This window comes from Canis lupus, chromosome 15, assembly GCF_003254725.2.
Source record: "Canis lupus dingo isolate Sandy chromosome 15, ASM325472v2, whole genome shotgun sequence".
In the NCBI taxonomy this organism is placed as follows: Eukaryota; Metazoa; Chordata; class Mammalia; order Carnivora; family Canidae; genus Canis; species Canis lupus.
Window position 1 is genome coordinate 41,225,537 of NC_064257.1, and position 27,668 is coordinate 41,253,204.

Sequence of the window (27,668 nt, forward strand, 5' to 3'; positions counted from 1 at the left end):
AATGCCTGGAATATTGCAGTTGCTCAATAAATAGCTACAGAATGAATTTAATGAATAACTATAATAGGCCCTTTAACAGTGCGTGATCATACTTTTCCTATAGTTATTATTTTTCCTTGAATATATTTATGTAGCAAAGTTTATTTAGATGAATAAGAAGATGTGAATTTAATCTGGGAGGACATGGCATCTGCGTGCATAGAAATTAGGTGCTGCTTCTCTTGGTTTCACCTTGAGCCAGAAGGACCTTAGTAATAATAGTAACTATTATGTATAACCGATAACTGTTTGTTACAGTGTGAGGTTCAAGAATTCACAGTATACCTTTTTAACCCCAAACATGTTTTCATCATGACCAAAAATAAGAGTTCTCACTATGGCGGCTGGAATCTCTAAATTCTTCCCTTCTGGCTAATGACCTCTTAACCCAAGCATTCTTAGGAACCCAGAGGTCATTGTAAGGGACCCTGGAGATTGCTCACACCAAAACCTACAGTGTGTGAGAAGCTGGGACAGAACCAGCTACAATCCCTGGAAATAATATCTATTGGCCAGGGCCCAGAGGGATTTGGTAATTTTTCTTACACCTATTTTTATCAGCTCTACCTGGAACATTCAAGTTATCACCGAGTCCTTCAAAAAAGCTAGTAGCACTTTGGAAATTGACGGTCAATATCCTATATTTATTAAATAGAAGGAAGATAGTGTTATTGTATAGATATGTTTATCAAAATAAACATAGCTCAGTGGCCATTGAGAAAAGGTTGTGGGAAGAAGTTTGGTATTTGTATAGGATAGCTTGAAATGCATCTGTTTTAAAATCCTGGCACTTTCCCCCCAGATACCATACAATTTTACTACGTCCACTGAACATGCATTTGTTGCTGTTAAAGCACCTACTCTTAAGCTACCAGTAAATTTGTATTTCCAATTTTATATGCTATTCTTCTTTCTTAAAGGAGTTCTCCTGAAAAATGGAAGAAAGACAAATAGGGCTATATAGTAGGCTCACTATTGTCCTAAACACCTTGAAACTTTTCTGTTCGATATGCAATGGATCCTGCAGATGGTATGTGGCTCATCAAAACCCCCACCAATGGCTATTATTAAGGATAATCAAACTATCAAACTACTAATCAAATCAAATAACAGATCTAAAAAATATGCTAATCTGAGTTTGCCTTCTTTTCGCTTTAACAGGCATACTAGCCTAGAAAAAGAAGACTTAAGAATCCTAATGATGCTCACACTTGGAAAATGCTCAAGAATGAAATAGTAACAAACTAAAAGATGAAGTATTTAATCTCTAGTCTTTCTCTCAAGCCAAATTAATCCCAGATTTACAGAAGAAAAAAACTCAGGTTATATTTATTCTATATATCCCTCTCCAAATTCATGAGGGCTGTAAGTCAAAGGACTGAAGTCAGATTGGTCAAGCGCATGGATCTTATCCTTTTCCCCAACAGAGAAATTCTTCTTTTCTCTGGATGGCAGAGGTGTAAAGTGTCAGTGAGCACAGAGATCCTCTGGCCTATTTCTTGTGGGTCTGTTTCGACCTTGCAGCAGAGCCATGGGCAGAAGCTCACTTGAGTCGACAGACACTGCGCCAAGTAGCATGGTTCCCATGCACACACGCGTAAGGTGGAGGCCATTCAAAACCAGCTGGGATGTTGTCTGGTTTGCATTTGGCTCCCTTCCCAGGCTCTCACATGTGACTTCTTTGTTGCAGACAATGACAGTGACAAAACAAAAGCACTCAGGGATTTGGTCTCAGTCGCATCTGTTGCTTTGCTCATTGTCTTAATTTAATTACGCTGGCCACCCTCGACAATGGGCAGCAAGTGGAGGCATGTTAGAAGCAGCCGGAGCTGGCACCCACCTTCAGTGCACTTCTTGAAGCGTTATGAAACTGTCCCACATTCAGCCAAGCAAAAACTTTTCACTTCAACAGCTTGTCCAAGACAAACAAACCAGCTGAAACTGTTTCTAGTATGCAACTAGACAGATTTTTGAAAGGAAAACAGTAGTGAGTAAATACTGTTTCCTATTGACACCAGGGAAGGTAAGATTATTTAAGAAAAAAAAAAGAAAAACAGCTGGTCCTCTAGCTTGCTCAGGTTGGTTGAGGAAATTTATCACTCCAAGGGAAATGTTGACCAACTCATAATAGGGAATAAGTTCCAGAAGGTCTTAATTTGCGATATACATATGTACATGTATACCATGTACATGGTACATGTGTACCATGCACACAATTTAGGAAGCTGGAAAATGCCCTGGATTATTACATGATATACATATCCTTCCATTGTCTCTTGACTTTTATCCTAGCTCCTCACTTTACAAATGAAAGCAATCCACAAACTTTTTGATTAAAAAGATCACCAAGAGGGGCACCTGGGTGGCTCAGCAGTTGAGCATCTGCCTCTGGCTCAGGTCGTGATCCTGAGGTCCTGGGATCGAGTCTCGCATTGGGCTCACCACAGGGAGCCTGCTTCTCCCTCTGCCTCTCTCTCTGTGTCTCTCATGAATAAATAAATAAAATCTTAAAAAAGAAATGGATCACTGAGTGTGAATAACAATGGCAGTAACAATAACCTTGATTAACATTTGTAGACACTTCATAGTTTACACAGTAATCTCCAGTAGGTGATATTATTTGCATCAGTTTTTTTTTTTTTTTTTTTAATGATAGTCACAGAGAGAGAGAGAGAGAAAGAGAGGCAGAGACACAGGCAGAGGGAGAAGCAGGCTCCATGCAGGGAGCCCGACGTGGGATTCGATCCTGGGTCTCCAGGATCGCGCCCTGGGCCAAAGGCAGGCGCCCAGCCGCTGTGCCACCCAGGGATCCCTGCATCAGTTTTATTTATAATCTCATGCTTGCTAAGATTTGGTGACTTGCTTGAGGTCACATAGGAACAAACTGATAGATCTAGGACTAATAATAAGACAGTTTATTATGTTAATAAGATACTTCTATGGCTTAGCACCTGGGCTCTATATTATGCATGTTAGTTGCACGTATTTTTCTTAATTAATTCTCCTAGTTCACTTGGAGGTGGATACTGTGTCTTGCTCATTTTACCTTTAAGGAATCTGAAGCTTAGAAAAGCCAACTTTCCTAATTTCTTACAGGGAAGATGTGACCGTGGTTGGGATTTGTGCCAGTTTCCTCTGATCCTGGAGCTCACCAGTTAGCCATTCTACCATATGGCTTCCCCAAAAGATAAAACATTATTGGGTACTCCAAGGTCCAAATATCTTTCCAATAATATTGGAATAATGATTATTATTATCATTATTGACAATATTATAAGCTGCCCATAATCCTAGACAGTGTTAGATGCTTGTTTAGAGGGCAAGGGGGTGTCCTCCCTTACCAGTGTGAGCTGGGCCTCATTTATATTGTTAATCATAGGAATCTAGTAGCAGAGTATCAAGTTAGCCAAAGCTAACCCTGTGGATATTATAAGCCTTTCTTTTTTTCCCCTGCCCATCTTTATGAGATTTTGGCTCGAAAAATAGTATCTAAAAGAAGAATGATAATAGTCTCTTTAAATTCAGAGAGGAAGGGCAGCCCTGGTGGCTCAGCGGTTTAGCGCTGCCTTCAGCCCAGGGCCTTAATCCTGGAGACCCGGATTGAGTCCCATGTTAGGCTTCCTGCATGAAGCCTGCTTCTCCCTCTGCCTGTGTCTCTGCCTCTCTCTCTTTCTCTCTCTCTCTGTCTCTCATGAGTAAATAAATAAAATCTTTAAAAAAATTCAGAGAGGAAGCAGTGATGTTTTCAATAGATTATGTTTCCATCTCAACTACTCCAAACAAGTAAGTATTGTATGACACAAAGTCTAAGAAAAGCCTGGCACCCTATAAAAATGGTGGGAAAATAATGTCCAGTACAGAATATTAGCAGCCTACTATATCCCATAAAGTCCTAACTCAGCATTGACCTTTGCCCAAAAAGGGCAAAATGGGGGGGAAAAGGAGAGCAGATAATTGGAAAGATCGCCCAGGTATCAGCTCTTTACCTGCCAGAAAGGATGTGCTCTAGCTATTTTGCTTGATTTGGCCTGGAGACACATGAGATTGTGGAGGACAATTTAGATATTTCAGTATCATCTTTGATATTTCTTTACTTGAGGGAATCACAAGTTCAAATTCCAGGAGAGTTGGGTCAGCCTTTCATCTCCAGGAGCCAAGAAAGTAAGTGTCCTGCAATCTACTCAGCGCTTTGGGATGTGACTTTTAAAGCCACAAAGGTGCACATTTCAAGAGACTTGTTTTCCTGGTGTGATGGTTGCCTCTTAACAAAGTAAAAGGTATACAGTTTGGATGTAATGTCGGTCTGCTCAGCCTCTTACTTTTTTCCTAGAAATTACCTCATCCTACCATTTCTGCGGTTACAGTGGGAATGGCCATTTTTTTCCAGTATGACCCTCTTCTCTGGCCATGGGGAGTGGCCCAGAGCTGGCACCCCCAATTCCAAGACTGAGCATGGTGGGGACACAAGGTAGACCCATTCCTGGGACATGCAAGACTCCTTTCTTGGCATACTTTTGGTTCAAGGACCCCCAGGGCCTTTTCTGCACTCTTCCTTAGACTGTAAAGCAGTTCGAGACACTTCCACCCAACACTCTCTCCCCCTGCCCTTCTCCTTCACTTGGGGTCCTTCACTTGCACTGTGTTCTGATGGTCTGCCCAGACTTCCTGGTTCCTCCCCAGTTTCCTTCCTCACAGGTATTTGTCCCTAATAAAATCCTGCTCATGTAACCCAGTCCCATCTCTGTTCCCCCAAAGACCTGGGTTTATACACTTGGTTAGGATCCCACCTCCCCACACAGGAATTAAGGGACTTTGACAATCACAACATTGTTTGCTCCTATTTCCTCTTCTGTAAAGTAAAAGATGGGGGTAAGCACACCCACCTCATAATGCTGTTATGGGAACATGTGATCATCCTTACACACTTGACCTGGCATAGTTGTGTGTGAGCCTACTGTTTCAAGGGCCCTTGCTTTTGATTCATTTTATGAGCTCATTTATTAGCAATATCCATCTCTGTAGACCTTTATGCTCTCAAAGTCCACTCTGCCTCTATCTTTGTTAGAGCATTGAGGTGCATGCAGTAGAGTGAATTATGTCTGTGTGTCCCCACTGAAAAGTAAGCTCCTTGAGGAGAGATAACATGTTTCCTTCAACTCTGGATCTTCCCCAGACTCATGGTGCTTTGGACAAATGGAGCAAACCAGGAAATGCTTGTCAAATTGTTTAAATTTTCCTACAGTTAGTAGAACAGAGTTTAGCCTCCTCGCCTCAGCTTCCTACCTCCTGCCGTGTTCTCTGTGGGGACACATACTACGGAGGCCCCTCCTGTTTTGGAACTTACAATCAGTGGATGATAGTACAAGACACATATGCGAAAAAATGCAGAAGAAAGAGTGCAGTTCATGGCTAACGCCCTGGAGTCCATCTTGAGTTTAGATTCTGGTCTGACCACTTGTTAGAGCAAGACCATGGCAAGACATTTAGCCTTACTCAGCCCAAGTTTTTAGATCGGTACAATGGGGATAATCGTAGTACTTATCCTACAGGCTAAAGATGAAGATTAACTGAAATAATTCAGTATAATCCTCACCACAAGTGTGTGTTTAACAAATACCACCTATTCTTACTGCCCACTGCCCTTTTTATAATTGATGTGGTCAAAGCACATCCCATTGAAGGGTGTTGACCTTTCCCTGGCTGGAGAAAGGGAATATTGACTTACTGGGTACTCAGTACTCCCTTCAGTGCTGGGATAGCAGATGTATACCTCTTTTTTTTTTCTTTCTTTTTTTTTTTTTTTTTTCTTCTAGTGACTGGTGTATCCCTAGGAATCCCTAGGATTTAGGGAATTTATATTTGTCCTGTAATTCCTCGAGGATTATCCTGATTTAGCAACTTTCTTACTCTTCAAAGGATACCACCTGACTCTATCTCAGATATTTCTGTCTGTGATGTAAGAAATCACTACCAAAGTTGTTTAAAAGCCTGGAGAGAAAAAAAGAAAAAGAAAAGGGGAAAAAAAGTGCTGAGGGGTATTTTCCCTTGTTGACAAGAGGTATTTAGGTTGCCTTTAATAGTCTTGAAGGATGTTGTAAAACACTTCAGGGTTCAGGTTGCTTAGACTGTTGATTTTATGGGCAGCTTGTTCAGTTAGCTGTTTGTGTCTGTGATATATATATATATATATATATAAATTTAAGCCCACTATCTTTCCCAGAGGGAGTTGATTTTGGAATTGCTGAAAGGTTCAACTATTGTGGTATTTTAAAAAGTGAAACACCACATTCTAGCAATTTCACTGATAATGTGGTAAAGATTCAGTACATTTTTACCTAAAAACTGGATTTGATTATTATTATTTTTTTCTCTCTCTCCAGCCTCCAAAAGGCCTTTGTTTCCTCTGTCGTACAACTTATGCTGGGGTCCTGAAAGTAGTGTATGCAGCAATTCACATTACAATGTTCTGAGGAGATGTGAGGCCCAGGGTTGTACCTTTTGGTGTCATTTCAACGTTGTAGTGATGAGTTCACAGGATCAGTAGGAAAGGCCACCTCCACTCATTCTTTGTGTGTATGACACATCTGGGCACAACACTCAAAGGCTGTGTTCTAAATATTCCTCCTTGCTGAATTGAGAGAAATTTTGGAAGTTTGGAAGGCTTGTCTGAACTTTTAGGATGAACAAAATAACACTATGACAAGTTAAAGTGATTTGCATCTGTTTGAGGTTGATGGGAGACTTTCAGCATATAAAAGTAAACACACAGGGTGCCAACCAGAGCTTTTCCAAGACAGAAAATGGCACAAGAACAATTCATGTGCATATACAGTTTTTAGAAATCAGAATTGTTTCTACCTCCATCCTAATACTCACTTGAAGAAGAAAATAAATGTCATTGTTTACAGACAGACCCACCAGAGCATCCAACAGTGGCCTAAGTCAACAGATATTGAGGAAGTAACAGTAATGATGCTGTCTTTATTGATTCATTTATGCTTCTCTGATTTTCTAATCCTGCAATGCCTCATGAACTACTCAGTCATACCACACTCACACCATAGCATAAATATGGCATACTCTCAAGTCTGCGACAGTCAGCTGATTGGGAATCCTTAAGCAGCCATCAACCTGCTGTGGACTGGCACCACATCATTTGGTAATTTTGTCTTACTATGATTGTTAGCTACAGTTGTGAAAAGAGCACATCATATTTTCACAGGTGGCAGAGATGCTTAGTCTTTGATCGCTTGACCTCTTGGAGCTGGCCAGGCAGAAAGCTCCATACAAGTGTTTATATATTTTACACAGAATTTTATAAAAACTTCTGGCATGTGAATCCCATCTTAGAAGATTAGGCCATTTGGTCAGCTTGGGTTTGATGTAAAATCTCTTGGTCTCTCACTGGGAACTCTAGGGTTACTTCATGAGGCAGAAGAATTGCCATCCTGCTCAGCCTTTCATAGGTCTTGCTCTTAACAATGCCCATTCTCTGATAGAAGTAGGGGCAGGGCTTGCTGGAATGAAGACAGGCTGGATGCAACTGACCTTTGATTGTGCTGGGTCAAGAATTAGACCTCAAGGTTTCTAAAGTTGCAGACTGGTTCTATGTGAAAGTTTCTGTTTTCTAACCTACGGAGCCATTCTTTCTACCTCTGTAGATGAGATTGGAGGTAGTTGAAACCCATGGATCCTTAGAAGAAGATACAATAGAAAGAAAACCAACTTCTTTCTGGCACTTCAATAATGTTCCCGTTGTTTCCTGAATATTTAACTTAGGACTAAACCTTTGAAAAGACGAAAGAATAATGTGATTTCTCTTGAATGGTGATTAGTTTTCACATAAGAGTTTGCCTTTACTGAAAGAAAAGCCAAGAAATTGTATTTACCTATAATTTTGAAAGTGATTCACTCCAAATCACAGGTGGTTGCAAGAATCCTAGAACACAAAACTGCACACACACACACACACACACACACAATGTGAAAATAGAGAAAAGAATCCCTTTCTCCTCAAAACTATTTTCTGTAGTTAATTACAGATTTTAAATTACCAGCAAGGGCATTTAGAATAAAAATTAGTTGTATGCTTCTTTAACATTCTTATTTCTATCAAACTTCTACTTTTCAAGAGTCAGTTTCCTGACCAATGGGTCTTAAACCTGTAACCACATTAGTAAATAAAATAAAGATAGAAATTTTTCAGAAATGTTTTCCAGCTCTTGTTACTTATTTAGCCCATCAGATCTGTAATTGTGTCTCTAATATATGGTGAGAACTTTCCTGGCTGCTTGTTAGAAGTACCAGTTATGGACTCACAGGCCCATTGTCCCACATTTCATGTAATTTCCTTGATGTTCTCAATTCCTATTTCTCTCTTTTTGAGTTTAAGCATAAGTCAGTATTTCTAAATAACCTCCTTTGGTTGCTGGATAAAAGGGAAGTAGCAGTAAAGGCATTAAAGGGTCCCATCAAAGATGAACCCCAAACCTGTGGACATCAGGGCAAGGTGCTCACATTTCAGTTAGCACCCTGAGGACGGAGAAGCTGATTTCAACCTAGAAGTTTAGTGGCCCCTGAAGAACCTTTGCCAACCTCACCTGCCCCTTCTTTATAAGTGGACTTGTCTTGCTTAGGTCAATAAAGACTGTCACTGATTTTCATAGGAACCAGTTGCTGGGCTTTTAGCCATTTTGTTGAGCATACAAACCTGAGGAATTCTTCATTGAAAGAAAAACCAAGAAGTTGTATCTACCTATAATTTTGGAAAATGATTTACCCCAAACCCCTAACCCCATAAAGGGACATTCTGCTTCATCTCAAACAATTTATCTTATTGCTACCAAGGGCTTCCACTTTAACTTCCAACTGTCAACTTTGCCCTTGGATTAAAAGTCAGTTCCCTATTACCTATTAAAGAGTAAAAGGCCTTATTCCCATCACACAGACAAGTAAAGAGAATGGACCTCATCTTTCCCCATGGATGAATGCTCAGGGTCTGAAGAAATTGCAAAATGCATTACTTAGAAAACTATTTCCTGTTGGTGGTTGGCGGGAGGGAGGTGGTCAAGGGGTGGAGGGAGGGAGGAGGGGCTCTTTGAGGACTCTTTTTTTTTTTTTTTGCCTCTTTTTCCACCCTTACATCCCAACAGCACACACATTCGAAGCTGTATGAGGTTTTGTTTGTTTTCAAGAGATGTTTGAAAGAAGATCAAATGCTTGTGAAAGGCACTGGATCGGCAGCCCTAGGAACTGAAATGTCCCGGAAGCTGTGTGAGCCCGGAAATATCCCACATTTCTATTTATTTTGGCAATTTTACTTAAAACTAGTAAGAGCTGGAGTTCATGCTACAATTAAATTTTCCTCAGGCACCATGAAATGAAAACACATATTACATTTGATTCTAACTGGTTGAGAAAAATGGTGGTTTTTCTTTCTGAAAGTTCATTCTGTGACCTTGAAATAAAAGTTAACGGTTCCTCACATGGGAGAACTGAGCTTCCATTTAAGATGGAATTATTCATAGAACTGGGGTTCTCTGGGTTGGAAGGACTCTAAGGTCACTGAGTCCTCTTCTATCATCTGCTTGAAACCTGGCTACCACCTCACCAAAAAGCACTGGCAAACGTGGCTTTGAAGGTTTTGGTGACAATACAAGACTCGCTTCCCCTTGAAGAGATCGATTTTTTACGTTTGTTTCAGATGGCTCTAATTTTCAGAACTAGATAAAATAATGTAACTAAAACTCTAAAGGTGATTACCATATGCCAAGAACCATTTTAAGCAATATAATATGTGTTTGTACACACACGCTCCCATACACATTTATATAGATGTTATCTCAGTGAATCCCTCACAACCCTAGGAAGTATCATCAGTTAGCACCCTTGTTTGACAGATGAGAAAACCAAGGCACACATAAATGTCATGATTTGCCTTGGTCATACAACCAGTGAGTGAGAGTCGGGATTTGAACCTGGGCAGTGTGGCTCTAGCATCTGTGTTCTTAACTGCTATATTTTCCTCCCTCTTCAATCTATTTTAGGATTCCCCTTCATGCCTTGTGCAGAGGTTGGTGCACTGTAGGTGTTCAATAAAGATATTTTTCTACAATTTGGCACATTGTAGGTGCTCCATAAAGGTATTTTTTGACGATTTTACTTCAGGATCATGATTCCTTCCATCTTCCCTTTAGTTTTGCAGCTGGTCATCAATTTGCCCCAAGAGAAATGGTAGAAACAAAAGAATTCTAAATGATGATGAATACTCTGCCTACTTTAAGAAAGCATTGGGGAGAGCAATAAGTGTACAACATTCACTATAAAGGACTATTCAATCCGTGGCCACCTTTCTCAGTAAGTCCTTGAATGCTTTCTGTGTAAGCTCTAGAAGGAAGTTCAAAACACGCAAGGCTGTGTCAGTACAACTCCTTTGCTTCCTTTTTTACTCTGCCTTTGTCTCGCTGTCTCATGCAAGGACGAGAGGAATCATTCATCTCGGCACTGCTACTTATTTTTATGGTCTTCTTTACCACTATTCAGCTGCCTCTCTCACTTTTTTGTCCATCTGTTTTTATCCAGCCATCCATCTGTCCACCTGTCCATCTAGCATTACATGTATCACTGGGTGCTTAGCATTGACACTAGAGAGGAAGAGATGGAAAGACAATAATAATAGGTTCTTCCCATTTAGTCAATTCATATCCTTCAGAAACCATATGTAGGCATTCAAGGTGACTGCTTTAGAGCCAATAAAACCCATTCCAAAAAGAAATTATTTTAATCCATAGCGTGAGAGTCAAGCATTCTTTAACTAGGAGGTTCCATTCTTTTGTTTTTCTTTTAAAGTCTTTGCCTCACTCCTTTTGAATGAAATTTATTGTAGAGTATAATTATAGTTTATCCAAAGCTTTCAGTCATAATTGGCATTTACTCAGTCAACAATGGGAAGAGAGATAATCCTCTGAGGAACCTTTCCATGGGACATGAGTTGTTAGTTCTTCTGTGGAACTTGAAGAGTCATCTGTATTTGCAAACCACTCTAAGGTGGTGGTCACAGCAAGCATCAGCTCACTTCTGAGCTGGTCTCAAAGCATGATATCTTAGTGGAATAACTCAGCATCTCCTGAATTAGGTGGCTGACTAGGTGGGCTTAGATGCCAGCCTACCCTTGTCTATTCAGACAGGCCAGGCTTTTGGAATCACAGCAGAAGTGGCTCAGCTCCCATCTGGGGCTTGACATGTATCTGACTAGAACTTTTCCTCCTGGGCTGAGCCTTGGACATGGCCTGTTATGTTACATTATGTTATATTTATTATATTTTTCAGTGCACCACAGAGGAAGGATGATCCTGAAGTAGAAAGCCAGCAGAGGCATGAAGGACCAGGCAGAAAGGAGGTTCATTTATACCATGACATCTTCAGAGTAGGTGATTTGGATGAAATGCTTCACTGTTGGTTTAGTCATCTTCTCACCACAAGTGTTGTCATGTGCTTGGCTAACCACTTCTCTCTTACACCCTCTCTCAGCTCCTATAGTTCATAATTTGGATGATCTTGACAATTTTTGTTTTATATCTATGAAGACTCCAACCCTACTAGTTAGATCAAAGAAGCTGAAGGAAAAGATTTAGAAGACCTAAATTCTGTGGTTCTACTTAGCTTTTTGTTTTGTTTTGTTTTGTTTTTGTTTTGTTTTTACCTTCAGGGAAATCCAGCCCCTTGCTCTCATTCATGCCCTTCCTTCCTTCCTTCTGGTGGAAAAATAGTAAGCTAATGGAAGATTTCGTGTGCTGTGTATTTCTGCCCTGACTTTTCCTTTCAGAATTCTTTCTCAGTCCATGTTGATTATGTGTGCTTTTCTCTGCTGGCCAGAAGGAGTGTAGCTTGGAACTCAAGCGTGCCTTCACCCTTCTATGGTTCTCAGTATTCTTGTCTTTAAAATGAAGGGATTGAACCAATCAGTTTCACAGGCTTTTTGTCCTAGTGTTTCCGTGGAACAGAAACTCACAGGATGTCATATCTGACCTAGATTCGTGTCTGTGTGTGTGTGAGAGAGAGAGAGAGAGAGACAGACAGACAGAGTTTTCATAGCAGATGGCATCAGAAGACAGTAGTCAGACAGTTATGGACTGAACCATGCCTCTCCTCAGCTGTTCATACATTCAAGGCCTGACTCCCAGTACCCAAAATGTGTCCTATTTGGAGTTAAGGTGTTGGCTGAGGTAGTTTAGTTAAAATGAGGTCAACCCCTTCATCTGGACTTCCAACTTCCAGAAATGTGTGAAAATATCTGTTGCTTAAGCTACCCAGTCTGTGGTACATTGTTAGCACAACCCCAAGCAGACAAATGCATCTTTTATATCTGATTCCAAAGTGCAAAAATAAAAAGGAAAGGATCAATGACCTCTTCTTCCAGGTTACCTCACTGGCCCCACAGGCCTTTAAGCAAACACTGAGTGCCCTTTGGCCTGAACATGCACTTGACTAAGAAACCCAGCCTCCAGTGACACCACAGGAAAGGAAATCTGGGAACTTCTGTGACACAATTCAGTCTTGCTGAGAATTTGGGGCTAATATTTAACTATGGACATATATTGACATGGGCAGTTCTACAATAGCTTCACACAGAACTTTAAAATGCATATAAAAAATCTTGATTTTTTTTTTAAATCTTAATTCTTTTACTCTTATTTTTTTTTTTTAGCAGGGAGGGGAATGTAGTGTCTTATTTGCCTCTTTCATAATTTGTGTTCCTTCTTTCATTCTTGCCACTTTTTTTTCTCTGGGCTTCCTTGGGCATTACATTGGTCTTTTCCATCCTCTCCATATTTGTTAGCCACATTCTACAGCAGCTTCCACCTCTTTCCATCACATGCACCATCTAGCTCCACCACGCCTACCGTTCTTCATTCCTCTATAGCACTTCCCACTTTTCTTTATCGCTGTCTGCTTCTCTCCCATCGTCCTTGCCTCTGTCTGCTTAGTCCTTCTCTCCTCCAGTTTCCTTTCTTGCCTCTGCGTTCAGTTTCTAGCTCCAGTCTCCCTTCTCTGCTCTTTCTTCTTTCCTTTCATCTGCTGACTTGCTTCCGTCCCCACCTTCTGTTCCCCTCCTGGGCGTTTCTTTGGCCCACCTTTCCTTCTCCTCTGAGACTTCATTCTCTTGGTGGTAGATGGGGGATGATACTGCAAACATCACAAAAATAATTGCATTGAGAACAGGTGGCTCCCTGGGTGTCCCAGAAAACAGAGCCTTTGCGTCCGCCGGGAATGCCTGGGCTTCATGTGTTACAGGAGACAGCATTGGTGGTGGAGGGATGGCTAAGGCCTCAGTCACAAGACACAAACTTCTAGAACCTTAGGACTCATCTCTGACCCCTCCCACCCCCCCCACCCCCGCTAGACACTGTGAGGCAGTGGTCACCGGGGAACAGAAAGAACTACCCTGCCTTTATCCCCCCAAGCACACTTCTCAACCACATTCACTTATGCTGCTACTGTGGTGCTTGCTCCCTGACTAGCCCCCGCCCGGGCTACTGCGATCCCCTCCCAGCCCCTTTCCATCATTCATGGTGGCTCCCTGGGGGTCACATCTCCGCTGAGCTCCTGAGTCCTCCCCCCAGCTTGGCAGCAGTGTAGGACCAGGAAGCAGCAAATATGTCACTGTGAGCTTCTAGGTTTCTCTTATGCTCTCTGCACAATGCTAGCTAACTTTGGCTCCAGAGATTAAAACCACAGTTTTGTTTTTGTTTTTGGTTTATGGTTTTTTAAACAGTGTCCCAAAGGGGAGCTCCTTGGGCTTTGCTCTCCTTACCCACCCTTCCTTACTTTTTTTTTCTCCTTCACTTACCCCCTACTCTTCAGTTTCATTTTTGCTACTTCAGGACTAAAATCTAAATCACCAAATCACTTCTATTCATTTGTTCATTCATGTATTCACTCTTACAACAAAATTTATCAAGTGACTAATATGCATCAGATAATTTATGTACTTTTGATGGCATAAATAGTAGCTCTAAGGTTCATTTGAAGTCTAGGTTTTAGAAAAAGACACCTATGGATTTTAGTCATTAGAAATTTCTAGGTTATTCTTATAGCCAAACAGAAATTTCTATGTTTAGTGTTTTTTTTCTTTAATTAAGTTTGCCATTGAATGTGAATTTCAAATAATTCCCATTTTAGCATATACTTTTTTCTTTGCACCTTCACAGATTACTAGGACTTGAAAAAAGTTGCATGCCTTGTTATTAATTACAATTATGAAAGATGTTAACACTTGTCCAACAGTTACTTCGTGCAGGATGCGGAAAGAATTGCATGTGTATTTATTAATTCTGAAAACAAGTTGATGTGGTAGGTATTATTATCCCAATTTTACTGATGAAACAGGTTTGGATAGGTTATGTTACTTGGTCAAGGGCTCTCAGTTGGCAACTGGACTTCAGTTTTGTCTGATACCAAAGCTCATGTTTAGTGACTGTTCTCCATTGTCTTCTGGTATCAGATCGTCCAGAGGAGTGGAAAGGAGAATCTACAATGTGGAGTGACCAGAGGGATGGAGCTCTGAAGTGAGGACGGTGTCTTTCCGACCTGTGAGCCAGGATATTGGCCGTAATTCCTATTTGGCCTCCCCACAGATAGAAGACACTTCAATGTCTTGAGGATGGTGGATCCTTCCCCGCCAGCTAGCTTACCTTCTGAGCCTTGGGCATGTCGGTGTGGCGCTGGGCACGGACCGAGCGGGCAGACTTGGCAGGCTTGAGGGGTGCACAGTACATCTCTAGCCTCCTCAGATCACAGCTCCGGAAGCAGCACTCATCCACGATGCCTGTCTGAGGTGCCCTCCGACTGCTGGAGCCGTACCCTGTGGGCTTGTCTGTGCAAATCAAACACAAGGTGGCCTGGCTTTAGAGGGGAATATGCTACCTCCACAGTTCCACCCAACCCCGGAAGCCTCTCTTCTCCCCACAGCTGGTCAACCTACACATCCCAATCTCTTCCTTGAAGCTTCCCCAACAATTCCTGGCCCCACAAATCCTTCTGGATCCCAGTGTGGCTCTGGACTCTGCCCCACACGCCTTAGCACTAACTTGTGCACTGGGGATTTTGTGTTAATTCTTGAGTTCTCAGAAACCTGTTGTCAAGGATCTCGTCTACACCCAAACTGAGTCTTTCCTTATATATTCGCTTAGTTAATTAAATGAAGATCATGTGTTAAGTTTTTTTCATCTTTTTAGCAAATCTGCCTAGTTTTTATGCTCAGGATGGCTCAAGTGTTTGCTCTTTTGCTTAACTGCTTCCATTATAACATCAGGTTGAGTATCAAAGGAATTTTAAGCCTGGAAAGGGCTCCTCATTTTACTGATGTGAAAACAGGCCCAGAACGACTTAAAGCAAGTCATTCATGCAGTAAGGGGTGGAACCAGGATTCAAGGTCAGATCTATCCCTGCATGTTCTGTAATTATGGACAAGTCATTTAAACCTTCTGGGCCCCAGTTTACCCATTTGTAAAGTAGGTTAATAATGTCTTCCTTATAAGGATTCTTTGAGGATTGCATGAGATAATCATAAAGAAAAGATAAAGATAAAGAAAAGTACTTAGAACATCATTTGATATGGAGCAGGTCCTAAATAAATGTTGGTTCACTTCCTCTGAGCACCCTTTTCTAGGGTCTTATAGAGTCTGTGAAGAAGCAGCTTTCATATTAACTGCATCCAGATGCTTTGGAACTTGAGATTGATAACAATACTAGTGTAATGGGCCTTCCTCCTCTATCACCGTAGAGAGAACAGAACAATTGATTCTGTTTTCTCATGGAATAGCTACTACCCTGAGAGAGAGAATGAGCTAAATGTCAATCCTTCGTGTGAGTCTCATTGCCCAGAGGCACATCATGAGTCCCATTTCTTTTGATATTTGCAAATCAATTAGACCTCTTTACTTGGCAGGTAGGTTTTGGTTTAGTTTTATTTCTTATTGTTTTGATTCGGACACAATTTTCCTGGCTCTAGAATTAAAAAGAGAGGGCAAAACAAGCTTACGTGAACTTGTCATAGGAACTTGAAAAGCACCTGAGTTCTTTGTAAACTTTTTGTCAGAGTAGAACTTCTGTTAAACCAAACTTTGCTTATACACCAATCGATAAAGCAGACAGAAGTGAAACTGCTCTGGCTCAGGCGAAGGCTGGGAGACTGGATCTTGGCTTTCTCTCATCTCTCTCATCTCTCATCTCCCTTGGGAGGTGCAGGGCCTGGTCTTCTGCACTGATATTCAGCCTTCATGGAGGAAAATTTGTGAACCACTGATCCAGAAGAATCCAACTAATCAATCTGGCATATGTTCAGTCTTTATTCCTGACACAGAAGACAATGTCATATTTTAAATAAAAAGTCTTACGTTTGTATAATAATGACACTATTGTTGGGAATGGTGTTCTGAAAGTCAAAATCCCCATGTATATTTTGAACTCCCTGGTTGGGAAGATCAGACCCATGGAAATGGCCTGCTACCAAACTAGTTTGGCTGCTTCACTGCTTGAAGGGCCAACCATTCATGGCATCCTCTACAAACCCAAATGTTTTCCTGATGTTTGGCACAGGAGCCTGGGGATCCTTCCTCCCCATAAGGCAGGTTTATTGTCATTCTTAGGGCAGCTGGGGGCAGTAATTCAGTGAGGGTTCATTTGTGGTCTCTTTGGGTGGGGTCTACTTTCTCGCTTAGGGGCAAACCCTGTGGGTGCCTCATAGTTGAGGGGTTTGGGAGGGACTAGGCAGCTGGCCCCAATTGAAGACTTAGTAGTGTTTTCACTTGCCATTGGAGGATCCACGTGCAGAAGACTCTCGTTCTGTTCGCCAGCCGGGCCCTGGCAAGCTGAGACTTGGCCAGTCCCTTGGGCAATGTAAACAATGTTTTTTTGTTTTTATAGTCTTTTCCTGGGACTATAAATTAGAGGAAAGGCACAAATAGGCTTACATGGTTCTTTGTAATCCACAAAGGACTTCTACATACTTTTTGCTAAGTGGTTATTTCAAGAGGTTGAAGGGGTCAGCCAGTTACGAGTAGCTGATACACTTTGGTTTTTCTCTTCGGGTGGGGAGAAGGTGACTCAGCCTACTTTGAGCTCTCCCTGTTGTCTACCACAGGTAATGGCTGCTCTCTGTTGAAACTATAAACTTCTTAATGAGACATAATTGGGATTTTTTTTGTTGTTGTTGTATAGTATAGATTAGTAGTTTGATGTTTTAGAGGTGGGGTAGTAAAGGTGGTTCCAAAAACATCCAACCTTGGCTAACTCAGAAACAACCCATTTCAAAATTCATGCTTATGAGTTGAAGATGGAGAGGGATAGGTTTTGTAACTTCAGGACCTCTTTAGCATTTCCATTTCATGCATCTCTACTGTAATCTTCCTTCTGGAGGAGGACAGCAACCTTAGTCTTGGGAAGGCAGAAAACACTATGTACTGCATATTCCCTTCTTGACAACTGTCAATAGCCATGAAACTCACCACACATCTATTTCCTTTTATGAAGTAGAAAGTAATCATCAGAGCAGAAAAAAAAAAAAAAAAAGACCCACACTGGGCATCTGCTTTGTCATCTTTCTTAGATGAGCTCAGAGTTTGACATGGCTCAGTCTATAAAATAGCTGTGCTTTTTCAGTCCATAGAGCAATGAATTTATGAACAGAAATTTAGGACTTTTCTGTAATGCTCCATAAAGAAAGTTTACCTTATGTTCATCTATTCCTTTTTAATATTGTTGAATGGTGGTAAACAGACTTGGATTTTACCATAACAAGTAACTACTGGTTATCTCTAGCGACCATAATGCTAGAGAAATGTTTTTCTTTGTCTATTCATGGTATCTACAATGGACTAATTGTACTTCATTGGGAATATATGAATATAACAAATATTTACATATTGCCTTTTAAAGTGTAATTCACCCTTTGAAATGTCCTATAGACTTGATTTCTGGTTCTACATAGGACATGTAACAACAAAAACAAATCATTTCTTACTAATCAAGAGGCCACAGTTGAAGATCAAAGTTTCGTCCTTTATCTTCGAGTGCCTCATATTCATTCTTTCTTTATTAATTGAAGTGCAGTTGACATTCTACTATAATATGTGTACAAATGTGAAGTTTAGTTGACATATTACTATAATATGACTATTATATTAGTTTTAGGTGCACAATATAGCGATTCAACATTTATATACATTAAGAAATGATCCCCATGATAAATATAGCTACCATCTTTCACCATACAAAGCTGTTATAAACCCTGTGTTGGGATCCCTGGGTGGCGCAGTGGTTTGGCACCTGCCTTTGGCCCAGGGCGCGATCCTGGAGACCCGGGATCAAATCCCACGTCAGGCTCCCGGTGCATGGAGCCTGCTTCTCCTTCTGCCTATGTCTCTGCCTCTCTCTCTCTCTCTGTGACTATCATACATAAATAAAAATTAAAAAAAATAAAATAAACCCTGTGTTGCACATTGTCTCCTTGTTTTTCATTTATTTTATAACTGGAAGTTTGTATCTTTTAATCCCCTTCCCTTATTTTGCCCATCCTCCAGCCTTCCCCTCTGGCAACCACCATATTGTTTTCTGTATCTATGAGGCTGTTTCTCTTTTGTTTGTTCATTTGTTTTGTTTTTTAGATTCCACATATAAGTGAAATCGTGTTATCTGTCTTTATCTATCTGATTTATTTCACTTAGTGTGATACCTCTAGGTCTATCGATGTTGCTACAAATGGCAAAATTTCATTGTTTTCTATGGTTGAGTAATATTCCATTGTATGTACTATATACCACACTTTAAAAAAAAATCATCTATTGATGGACACTTAGGTTGCCTCCATATATTGGCTATTATAAATAATGTTGCAATGCAATGGGCTTAGAGGTGCACATAATCTTTCCAAACTAGTGTTTCATTTTTTTTCAGATAAATACCCAGAAGTGGAATTCCTAGATTACATGATAAACTTATTTTTAATTTCTTGAGGAACCTCCATACCATTTTCCATAGTGGCTGCACCATTTTGCATTCCTACCACCAGTACACTCATATTACTTTTTTTCTAGAACCAAAATATAGACATTTGTTGCTATGGGCTGAAACTAGAAGTCTGAAACAATGTAACTTAATAGAAAGGCTGTAAATTCATTTCCTCCAGTATCAATTTTGAGAAAAATGGGGATTTTTAACAACCTGTAAATTATTCCTCTTGTCTTTATGATTGATTTTTATTATTTTTTGTATATTTTTAAATTATTTTTAAAGATTTTATTATTTATTCATGAGGGACATGGAGAGAGAGAGGCAGAGACATAGGCAGAGGGAGAAGCAGGTTCCATGAAGGTAGCCCGATGTGGGACTTGATCCTAGGACTCCAGGATCATACCCTGAGCCGAAGGAAGACACTGAACTGCAGAGCCACCCAGGCACCCCTATGATTAATTTTTAAATGAGATAGAATGAATTGTTCTATCCTTGCCTTTAAAAACTCCTCATTAGGAACTATGTAATTCTGCTTCTGTGGGCAGAGTCAGAATTGGTAGGTGAATGGGAAACAAATATTGCCTTCATATAAGAAAAAAAAATCCTAACAATTTGTACTTGAAAAGTATTAAAAATGGGACAAATTTCTTTTAAAGGTAATGAACTTCCCATTGCTAGAAACAGTGAAGCAAAGTCTTTATGAACACCCGCCAGAGATCTTAGGTGTATATTCCTGTATTCTGCACAGTGTACGACTGCCATAGACCTGTCTATTTCAGAGATTCTGTTACAAGTAAAGAAATGGAGGAGAAAACCCATCTAGGCCAAATATTCAGTATGGCTGGAAGCTACTTACTTTGTCTTCAAGAAAGAGGTTCAAATATTTTTTAACTTAGAAAGTGAAAATATTTTTTTCTATTTTTACTTGAGTTCTCCAAGAGGCATAAAATATTTTTCTTCACTTGAAACTACTACAAAAGGAATAGAATAGAAAAAGGATAGTCCTTTCTGCAAGTAGGTGTAGTCCCAGAGTTCCGTGGTACTGGCGTTATGAAGGGACCATTAGCATGAACAGACAGACATGTATAAAATTTCACAGAATTTTTCTTGCTGACAGTATTGACTTTGAAAATTTTATATATTTATATATTTATTTTGTCAGTAGTTTTGCTCCAACGCATGCACACCAAATATTGCTTAGCAGAAAAGTTGGCCACCACCTAACCTAGGCTTTGACTCCACAATGAGTAGACATAATGCATAGTCACAGTGCAGTGCTGCATCTTGAAAGTTGGCCAACAGACAGAATTCCAATGGTGAAGCAGCTGGCTTCTATAATAATAGCACTTCCCTTTAAATAATGCATGGTCAGTGGAGTAATTCAATAATCTTCAGGGCAAACTTGCTAGTTACAAGGGTTTCGGGCAGAATTGTGGCATCATCAAAACCACACCAATTAGCTGAGTCTCACATTTTGTCATAGATGCAAGCAACTTGCTTCCCTCCATCTCTGAAGGAGAAGGTGTAATGCTGAGATTAAACTGGGATCATCACTGCTAGAACAAAGAATTCTAGTTGTTCATTACTGGAGGAGATGGTACTACCTCTACTGGCACTATATATGCTTGTGTTATAGGTTTCTTGAAATGCAATTGGGATGCTGTACTCAATTTTGATTTCCTTTGAAACTTTCTATTTCATTGAGGAAAACTTTAATTATTTTAACCCCATCAGTGGAAAGAGGAGACCCTGATTTGAAGAATCGCTAAACAACGAAAAATGCAAATATTTTGCAAAGAGGGAAATAGCCAGTTCTGAAGACACAACTTGCTACTCTTTTGGTTCTGAGGAGTAAAACTGTTCTTTAGAAATTGCGAACAGGAGTAGGTTCTGAAGTCAATCATATTTTGAAGGCAGAAAAAAAGAAGTAAGACAATTCAAGTTGGCTATTTCTAGAAAATTCACAATTATGTGTTTGATAGAAAACATGGATGCGGTTATTAAGTAATAAGAAACTACTTCCATTTAACTTTGATTAACTGAGGATTGATCTCAAAATTAAATACTACAATAAGAATCTATAGAAGCCAGAAAATTAGATTCCTTATACCAACTATTTATCCCAAACCTCCAAACATGTTGACAAGTTTAGAGTAACTCAGAATAACTAATTTTTTAGGGCAATGTTTCCCCATGGGCCACCCTGTCTAATAAAAAATATCTGAGGCACCTGGGTGGCACAGTTAATTAAGCGTCTGCCTTTGGCTCACATCATGATCTTGGGATCGAGCCCCACATAAAACCCAACAGGGCTCCCTGCTCAGTGGGAGCCTGCTTCACCCTCCCCACTCCACTCACCCCTCTGCTTGTGCTCTCTTCACTCTTTCTCTCTCTCTCACTGTATCACTCTCTCTCAAATAAATAAACAAAATCCTTTAAAAAAATCATTCAGCTGACATAACTTTGGATGGTATACTCTAGGAAAGTTGAGTGAAATAGGAGCAATCTTAAAGTTACTTCTATTTTAGCATTTTAATTGTTATTTTCATTTGTTGGAAGAGTGAGAATCACCTCCCAACACTTTTTACACATTTCATGGCTTCACAGGGAAAACTAGACTCCTTTTGTTAATTCCTAAAATGAGGAAAATTGTGATAAGACTATTTATCCAAATTCAAATGTAATACATTGTTGGGTTGATAGTTTCTGAATTTGTAGGATTGGCATTTAGTTTAAAGCCCTTTTGATGCGTCAATATTTTACCTTTAAAAAATTTCTGTGGAAATCACACGAGTGAAAACAATTATTAAGATCTATGTTGTCACGTGCTCAGTAAAGATACGGAAAGAGGCTTTCACTACTAGAAACTAGGCACCTCATTATGCAGTTAGAATAACACACACTTAAACGTGTCAAGGAGTCTAGTGAGTTACCATCAGTATCAAGGCTACTGTCAGACACTTTGAAATTAGGATTGTTTTTGAGGAAGTTTTTCTAAAATATCTATATATTCCCTGCCTTAAATGTTGCTACTGGACTCCATACATTTCTGCTTTTTGGCAGAAGGATCTTTCCAAGTAGGATCGACCTTTAGCATCTGTAAAAGTGAACACTGAGAAAATGTCCTCTCTTCTATGAACTACATGTCATGAACTTTTCTGAAAAACCTATCACATTTAGGCATTGATTTCATTTTGGCCTATGTTAAATTTTAACTGCTGGCGTTTGCTGGTCCCACTACTTCTCAGTTGGACAAGGTCATCTTTTCTAGGAATCTTGGCCCTATTTGACCCACCCCCACCCCCATCACTCAGTAACTCTTTCTCAGCTACTAAATCCCCACAACTCCAAAAGACCAAACTCTTCTCATCACCCAATCAAGTCAGTGTTTGTGTATCTGTGGGTCTGAAAAGAATGAAGCAAAGATCTATGGGGCTTCCCCTTTCTTTAAGCACTCCCTTCTTTTGGAAACCCTCAACTCAAGGGCAGGTGTAAAAATAGTGCTGTTTAGTCCACCTCTATCTCTAAGATCAGGAAGCTAAAACACAAGGCCTAGGAACAAGAAAACTAGCGATTCAGAGCAGAAACATTACCGTTTTAGGACTCTTTGGAGAAATGGGCCAACAGAGTGGGAAGCAACATGATGTATTACTTTAGCCTGATACAATCCCCTGGAGGACAAGCGTCTTGCCAGGACAGCACAATTTACTAGCTTAGGTCTGATTCCAGGGCTTGGAGGAGATAGATGTAGCCAACAAAATTATACTTTGGCAAGAGAAATGCTTTGCTGGACAGAAATGTCGTCCTAAGGGAACAGTTTGGTTTATCAACGTCTAAGGTAAAAGATAATCAAATGCCAAGAGGTCATTTTTATGTTTGAATTACTTCAGTTGGGTCTGCTATATAAGTTAGCTACCATTTTCTGGTCACATCGTTTCAATTATTTAGAACATAGTACAGGATTCCAGTATGATCTGCCTGTGACAGGAGACATACCAGTGTCGGAGGCAGTATGTGGAATGGCTGGCGGCACAGGGCTTAGAGTCAGGCGGACCTGGGTTCTGCCACCTATTCGCCATTCACCTTGGGCAAGGCAGCAAATCTTCTAAGACTCAGAGGCTGTATAAAATGGACATATGTAAAAGAGAGCCCCCCGGGCTGATGGAAGATTAAGTGATAATGTATGTTCAGTGTTTTGCACAATGTCTGGTATGCAGTAAAGTCTGAATAAATGTTAGGTCTTATAACTAGTATTATCATAGACTCGAGTTGGATAACATAGCTAGCTGGGCAGGTATCCCCTTCCTCTCTTCCTCTTAAAAATGCATCCTTTCCAAAGTTTGGTTGCAAAAGGTCCTCTCCAGATAAAGAAGGACTGTTCACCATTAAAGTAAATGCAGAACTATTCCTTTGAAAGGATACCCACACTCTATGTTGTATAGTCTGTTCCAAGAAATTTTAATCCACAAGAGACACCATGACAATGGATCGTCCTATCGAGTCAAACAAGGCAAAGTCATATGGTCTTATGACCAAAGATAAGCTATCTTGACCTCTTGTAACCTCAGTAGTTGTTCAGTGTTAGCATCCACATCCATCCACTTATTTCAAAACAGTGTTGTAAGGTATGAGATGGCTGTGAGAGAAAGAGATGGTCAGAAGTGGTTTCCCATTCACTTTTAGCCAGCATATGTATGTTTCTCCTCTCTCTTCATTTTGTGCCTCATCTCTTTCCTTTCTCTTCCTCTACATCTTCTCGCCTGCTCTTGACAGCCACTAACGTTTTTACTCACTGATGAGTTTTAGGACAAAAGTCGATGCTATGCAGACTAGGCTAGGTATTGGAGTTTAGTTTCTGCCCTGGAATGATGGGAAACTAGTGCTCCCTCTCCTGCCAACCAAACTTTGGGACTAAGCAGTCACCAAGGACACAGTGTCACCAGGCCCACTTAATCACTACTCCATCTTGGAGCCATACTTGAATGAGATGAAAACAGACAACAAGAGAAAGAACACTAAGGGATGTTGAGGAATTACATATATGGACTTTACTTATCTCACATTTTTGAGAAAGACTATGACGGAAATTGTAAGATGAGTCTGGCTCCAACTTGTAGATTGTAGCCATGCTACCAACATTATCTCCTATACTCGCATTGTTACTGCTTGTTTACTCTTTCAAATGTGGTAAGAGAGCCCTTGTGGACAAAACATAAGGCACTGGTGAATAGAGGGTAACGCCCCTCTCTCTGGTGCCATGGAAAGATGAATCAGCCAAAAGGGTATTAAAACACATTCTCTTTATTTTTAGTTTCACTCTAAAGTCTATCATTTCTCTTTTCTTTGCAACTTGGCACCTGCTCTGTGTTTTCAGGGGCCCTGTTCCCTGTCAGTCTCCTCACTCAGGCCTCTGTGTTTTGCTCAGGGCACATCTGGAGATTTTCCCAGGGGTGGGTGTGACACGGTCAGGATGGCAGGTGAAGGGGTGACAGCTGCCAGGGCAGTCTGGCGTGTCTGAAGGGAGAGTGTTGGGAGGAGGAGGCCCCATAAGGAGAGGCACTGGGCCTGAATCAGGGAGTGAGCTGTTGGAAGGCAGCCTCCACAGCAGCAGAGACAGCCCTTGGCATTACCACAGAGAAGGAACAGCCAGAGTCAGTGACAGATTGAACACAGAGGAGGAGGGGGGAGGGAGAAGGTGGTTAAGGCGTTACATGATATAAATAACCACATGGTGTACACTCCAGTGCCAGTTGCGTTGTGTGTGATGTCCCTTTCATGCTGGGATGTCAACAGTGCTGTTCCTGAATTGAAAGGTCCTGGGAAGTGTTTCTGTAGCACCTACAAGAGTGCCATATGCAGAGAGTGAATGAAAAGAAGGCAATGTGGTATGTGGAAAACAACATTGGATTTTAGCCCCAGATCCTTTGTGCAAACTCACAAGTCACCCAGACTCTCTGAGATCCAGTTTTCTTGTGTTGACAACCAAAGTACTGCTTGGTATCGAGGACTCATTCTAACAATATGACCCTAAGGATTATCTGGATGGTTATGCTACCCATTTTTTACTCAACCATGTATGTAGGGCCTATCAGTGCTTCTCTCTAAGAAGAGAAATTTGATGAAAGAACCAGGAGTTTCCTCTTTTTCAGGTTTAATTTTAGATGGAAACAAGATTTATAGGCTGAATTTAAGGAAAGCAGGGATCAGTGTTGAATTTGATGGAGGAAAATAGGGAATATCCAAGCCATGATCTGATTAAGAGGAGCGGACAAGACCATCTATGGAGATTACAGAAGCCCCTTCCAGAAGGACATGGGCATGAATTAGAAAGAGGGTAAGAAAGAGAGTCATTTATTGGAGCTGTTGAAATAGTAAAAAGAATCAAGCTGCATTCTGGAGATCAGGGTTCTGAAGGCTTTGAGCAACAAGTGAGGGATGGCCTTCCCTTGTGTGGCACTGGGAATTGAGAATTAGTGTAAAATCACCAGTCTTTCACCAATACTCTTTTTGAAGCTGCATCTTCAAAAACTGAGTAAGTGACCTGCCCCTCGAGGGTTGCTAATGTTTTTGACCAGAACGCTAAATCTCATAGCACTCAGAGTGGCCAACTCTTTATTTTACTACTTTCCTTGCTGTCTGTGAGTGGTATATGAACCCTCTGTGAGATATTTAGTTCCTTCCAGGGGACATGTGCATAGTTTCCCTGGAAAATTCCAGCTACAACTACATGCCGTCCCATCTCTGATAAAGTGAATGGGCTTCAGACAGGCCATCACCTTTGCCATTGGTACCCAACATCTGCCCCAAGGGCAAAATTAGAAGATGACCATTTTAAACATGGTTTTTCAAACATCACCCCCCCCCCCTTTTTGGAAAAATAAATGAATGTTAAGGTTATTAAAAATTTAAAATTTATACAAGGAGTTCTTAAGCAAGTTTCAGTATTATTTATCAAAACACCAATCAGGTATGCAAACTGAAGCTGAATGGTTTATTTAGAGTGATTATATTATTCCAGGAACTTGCAGCTAAAATCTGGACTCATAAACCATCGTTTCTTTCTTTTCTTTCAATGGAATTTTGCTGCTATAATTTTTCTCCCTTTTATCTTAATGTTTGATTGCTTAAACATGACCAAGAGACTTTAAGTGCTCTCCTCAAATTATCGTATTTTAGAATTCCATACCTCTTTGGACAAGATAGCAAACTCAAGGTCAACTAAAGAGGTTTCTTAGTAATGTGGCAATCATTAAGTCTGTTAGCTTTTAACCACCCACTCAACCTCCTTGCCCCAAATGTTATTTTTCTGAATTGAAGAAGTAAATTATGAATAAGGAGAAAGAGAGGTGTGGTTAAGTTGTGGCTTGTCTCCAAGATAAATACCACTCTTGATTTTGTTTCATAGTATGCCTACCTCTTCAAAATTTATCAATGCTATTTGGCGAATATTACTACCAACTAAGAAAAATCTCTGATTCTCTTATTTATTTTACTAAATCCAACAACAACAACAAAAAAAGATTTTCATCTTGTGATATTGGGAAATCATGAAAGAGAAACCAAACTCCTTTATTTTTATTTTTTCTTACATAGTCAAACATACTATGAATGACCACATTGCTCTGGCCTCCCACTCTGATGCAGGGGCCTTTTGGCCTTCTAGCCAGTCACTCACTTCCATGAATTTACTTTCTGAGAACTAGAGATGGTTGCCCTAGAAGTCATTTTTCAGTTTATCACAAAACCTACCCATGGTTGGAGAATTAATGAGCCTCATTAGGAATAAGCAACGTGAGGACCAATGTGTCACAGAGCTGGGGAGACTCCTTTGTGCACTGGGCCAGGATGACTATTTATGGGACATTTTATTTCCCTCAACATCTGCCTTTTATATGCTCTCTTTGGCTCAGATCTAAGTATGGGAAGGTTGCAAGGAGACATTAGCATTATGCTTATGCTAATACTTAGGCATGATTAGCTCTGTCTTAACTCCAGCAGGAAGTGAGAGCCCAGGTTTACAAATCTCTTCTGATGCATATAATCTTCTAGCAAGGCAGCCTCCATTTTTCCTTCCCAGCTTTCCAGCAAGTATCTTCTTGCTTGTAACCCCACACCAAGTCTCTTATACTTGTGAGAAAGAAGATCAGCAGTTTAGTGCCTGCCTTCTGCTCAGGGCATGATTCTGGAGTCCTGGAATCGAGTCCCACATCGGACTCCCAGCATGGAGCCTGCTTCTCCCTCTGCCTGTATCTCTGCCTCTCTCTCTCTCTCTCTCTCTCTCTGTCTCTGTCTCTCATGAATAAATAAAAAATCTAAAAAAAAAAAGAATATCAAATCCATTGACCTCTTGATGGGTATGGTCTCCATAACCTCCACTGTGTCAATTAGATGCATATTTGTCTAAAAACTACATATAGAAACCTTGAGGTTGATGTGAAGAAATGGTCATCAAGGTAGCAACTTCTCTATATTTGGGGTGAGAGAAGAGAAATAAAGTTTTTTGACTGAGTAGCAGGGTTTCTGGTAAGAGAATGTGGAGAGAGCTGCATACATCCTCATTTCTGAACTGTGAGTTTAAGTCATTGATGATGACTTTTTTAAAGAGAAGAATGATGGGA

The 27,668-nt window shown here is 40.5% G+C and overlaps 1 protein-coding gene and 1 long non-coding RNA gene across 10 annotated transcripts in view; one reads left to right on the top strand and one right to left on the bottom strand.

Moving 5' to 3' along the window:
• Window positions 1-15,256, top strand: part of LOC112654389 (uncharacterized) — a 118,774-nt gene extending 103,518 nt beyond the window's left edge. For 2 of the 4 annotated variants that reach the window (XR_007402329.1, XR_004805154.2), the window contains exons 5-7: window positions 10,236-10,395; window positions 11,368-11,464; window positions 14,543-15,256. This is a non-coding gene — a long non-coding RNA (uncharacterized LOC112654389). Of the gene's footprint in view, window positions 1-10,235; window positions 10,396-11,367; window positions 11,469-14,542 lie in introns of all 4 variants that reach the window. The other 2 variants (XR_007402330.1, XR_003132975.3) reach the window with 2 other exon arrangements.
• Window positions 1-27,668, bottom strand: part of IGF1 (insulin like growth factor 1) — a 78,900-nt gene that overhangs the window by 7,521 nt on the left and 43,711 nt on the right. For 2 of the 6 annotated variants that reach the window (XM_025438866.3, XM_025438867.3), the window contains exon 3: window positions 14,733-14,914. In XM_025438866.3, coding sequence (XP_025294651.1) covers window positions 14,733-14,914 — 182 coding nt within the window. Of the gene's footprint in view, window positions 1-4,232; window positions 13,225-14,732; window positions 14,915-27,668 lie in introns of those variants that run through there. The other 4 variants (XR_007402328.1, XR_007402327.1, XM_025438865.3 and 1 more) reach the window with 4 other exon arrangements.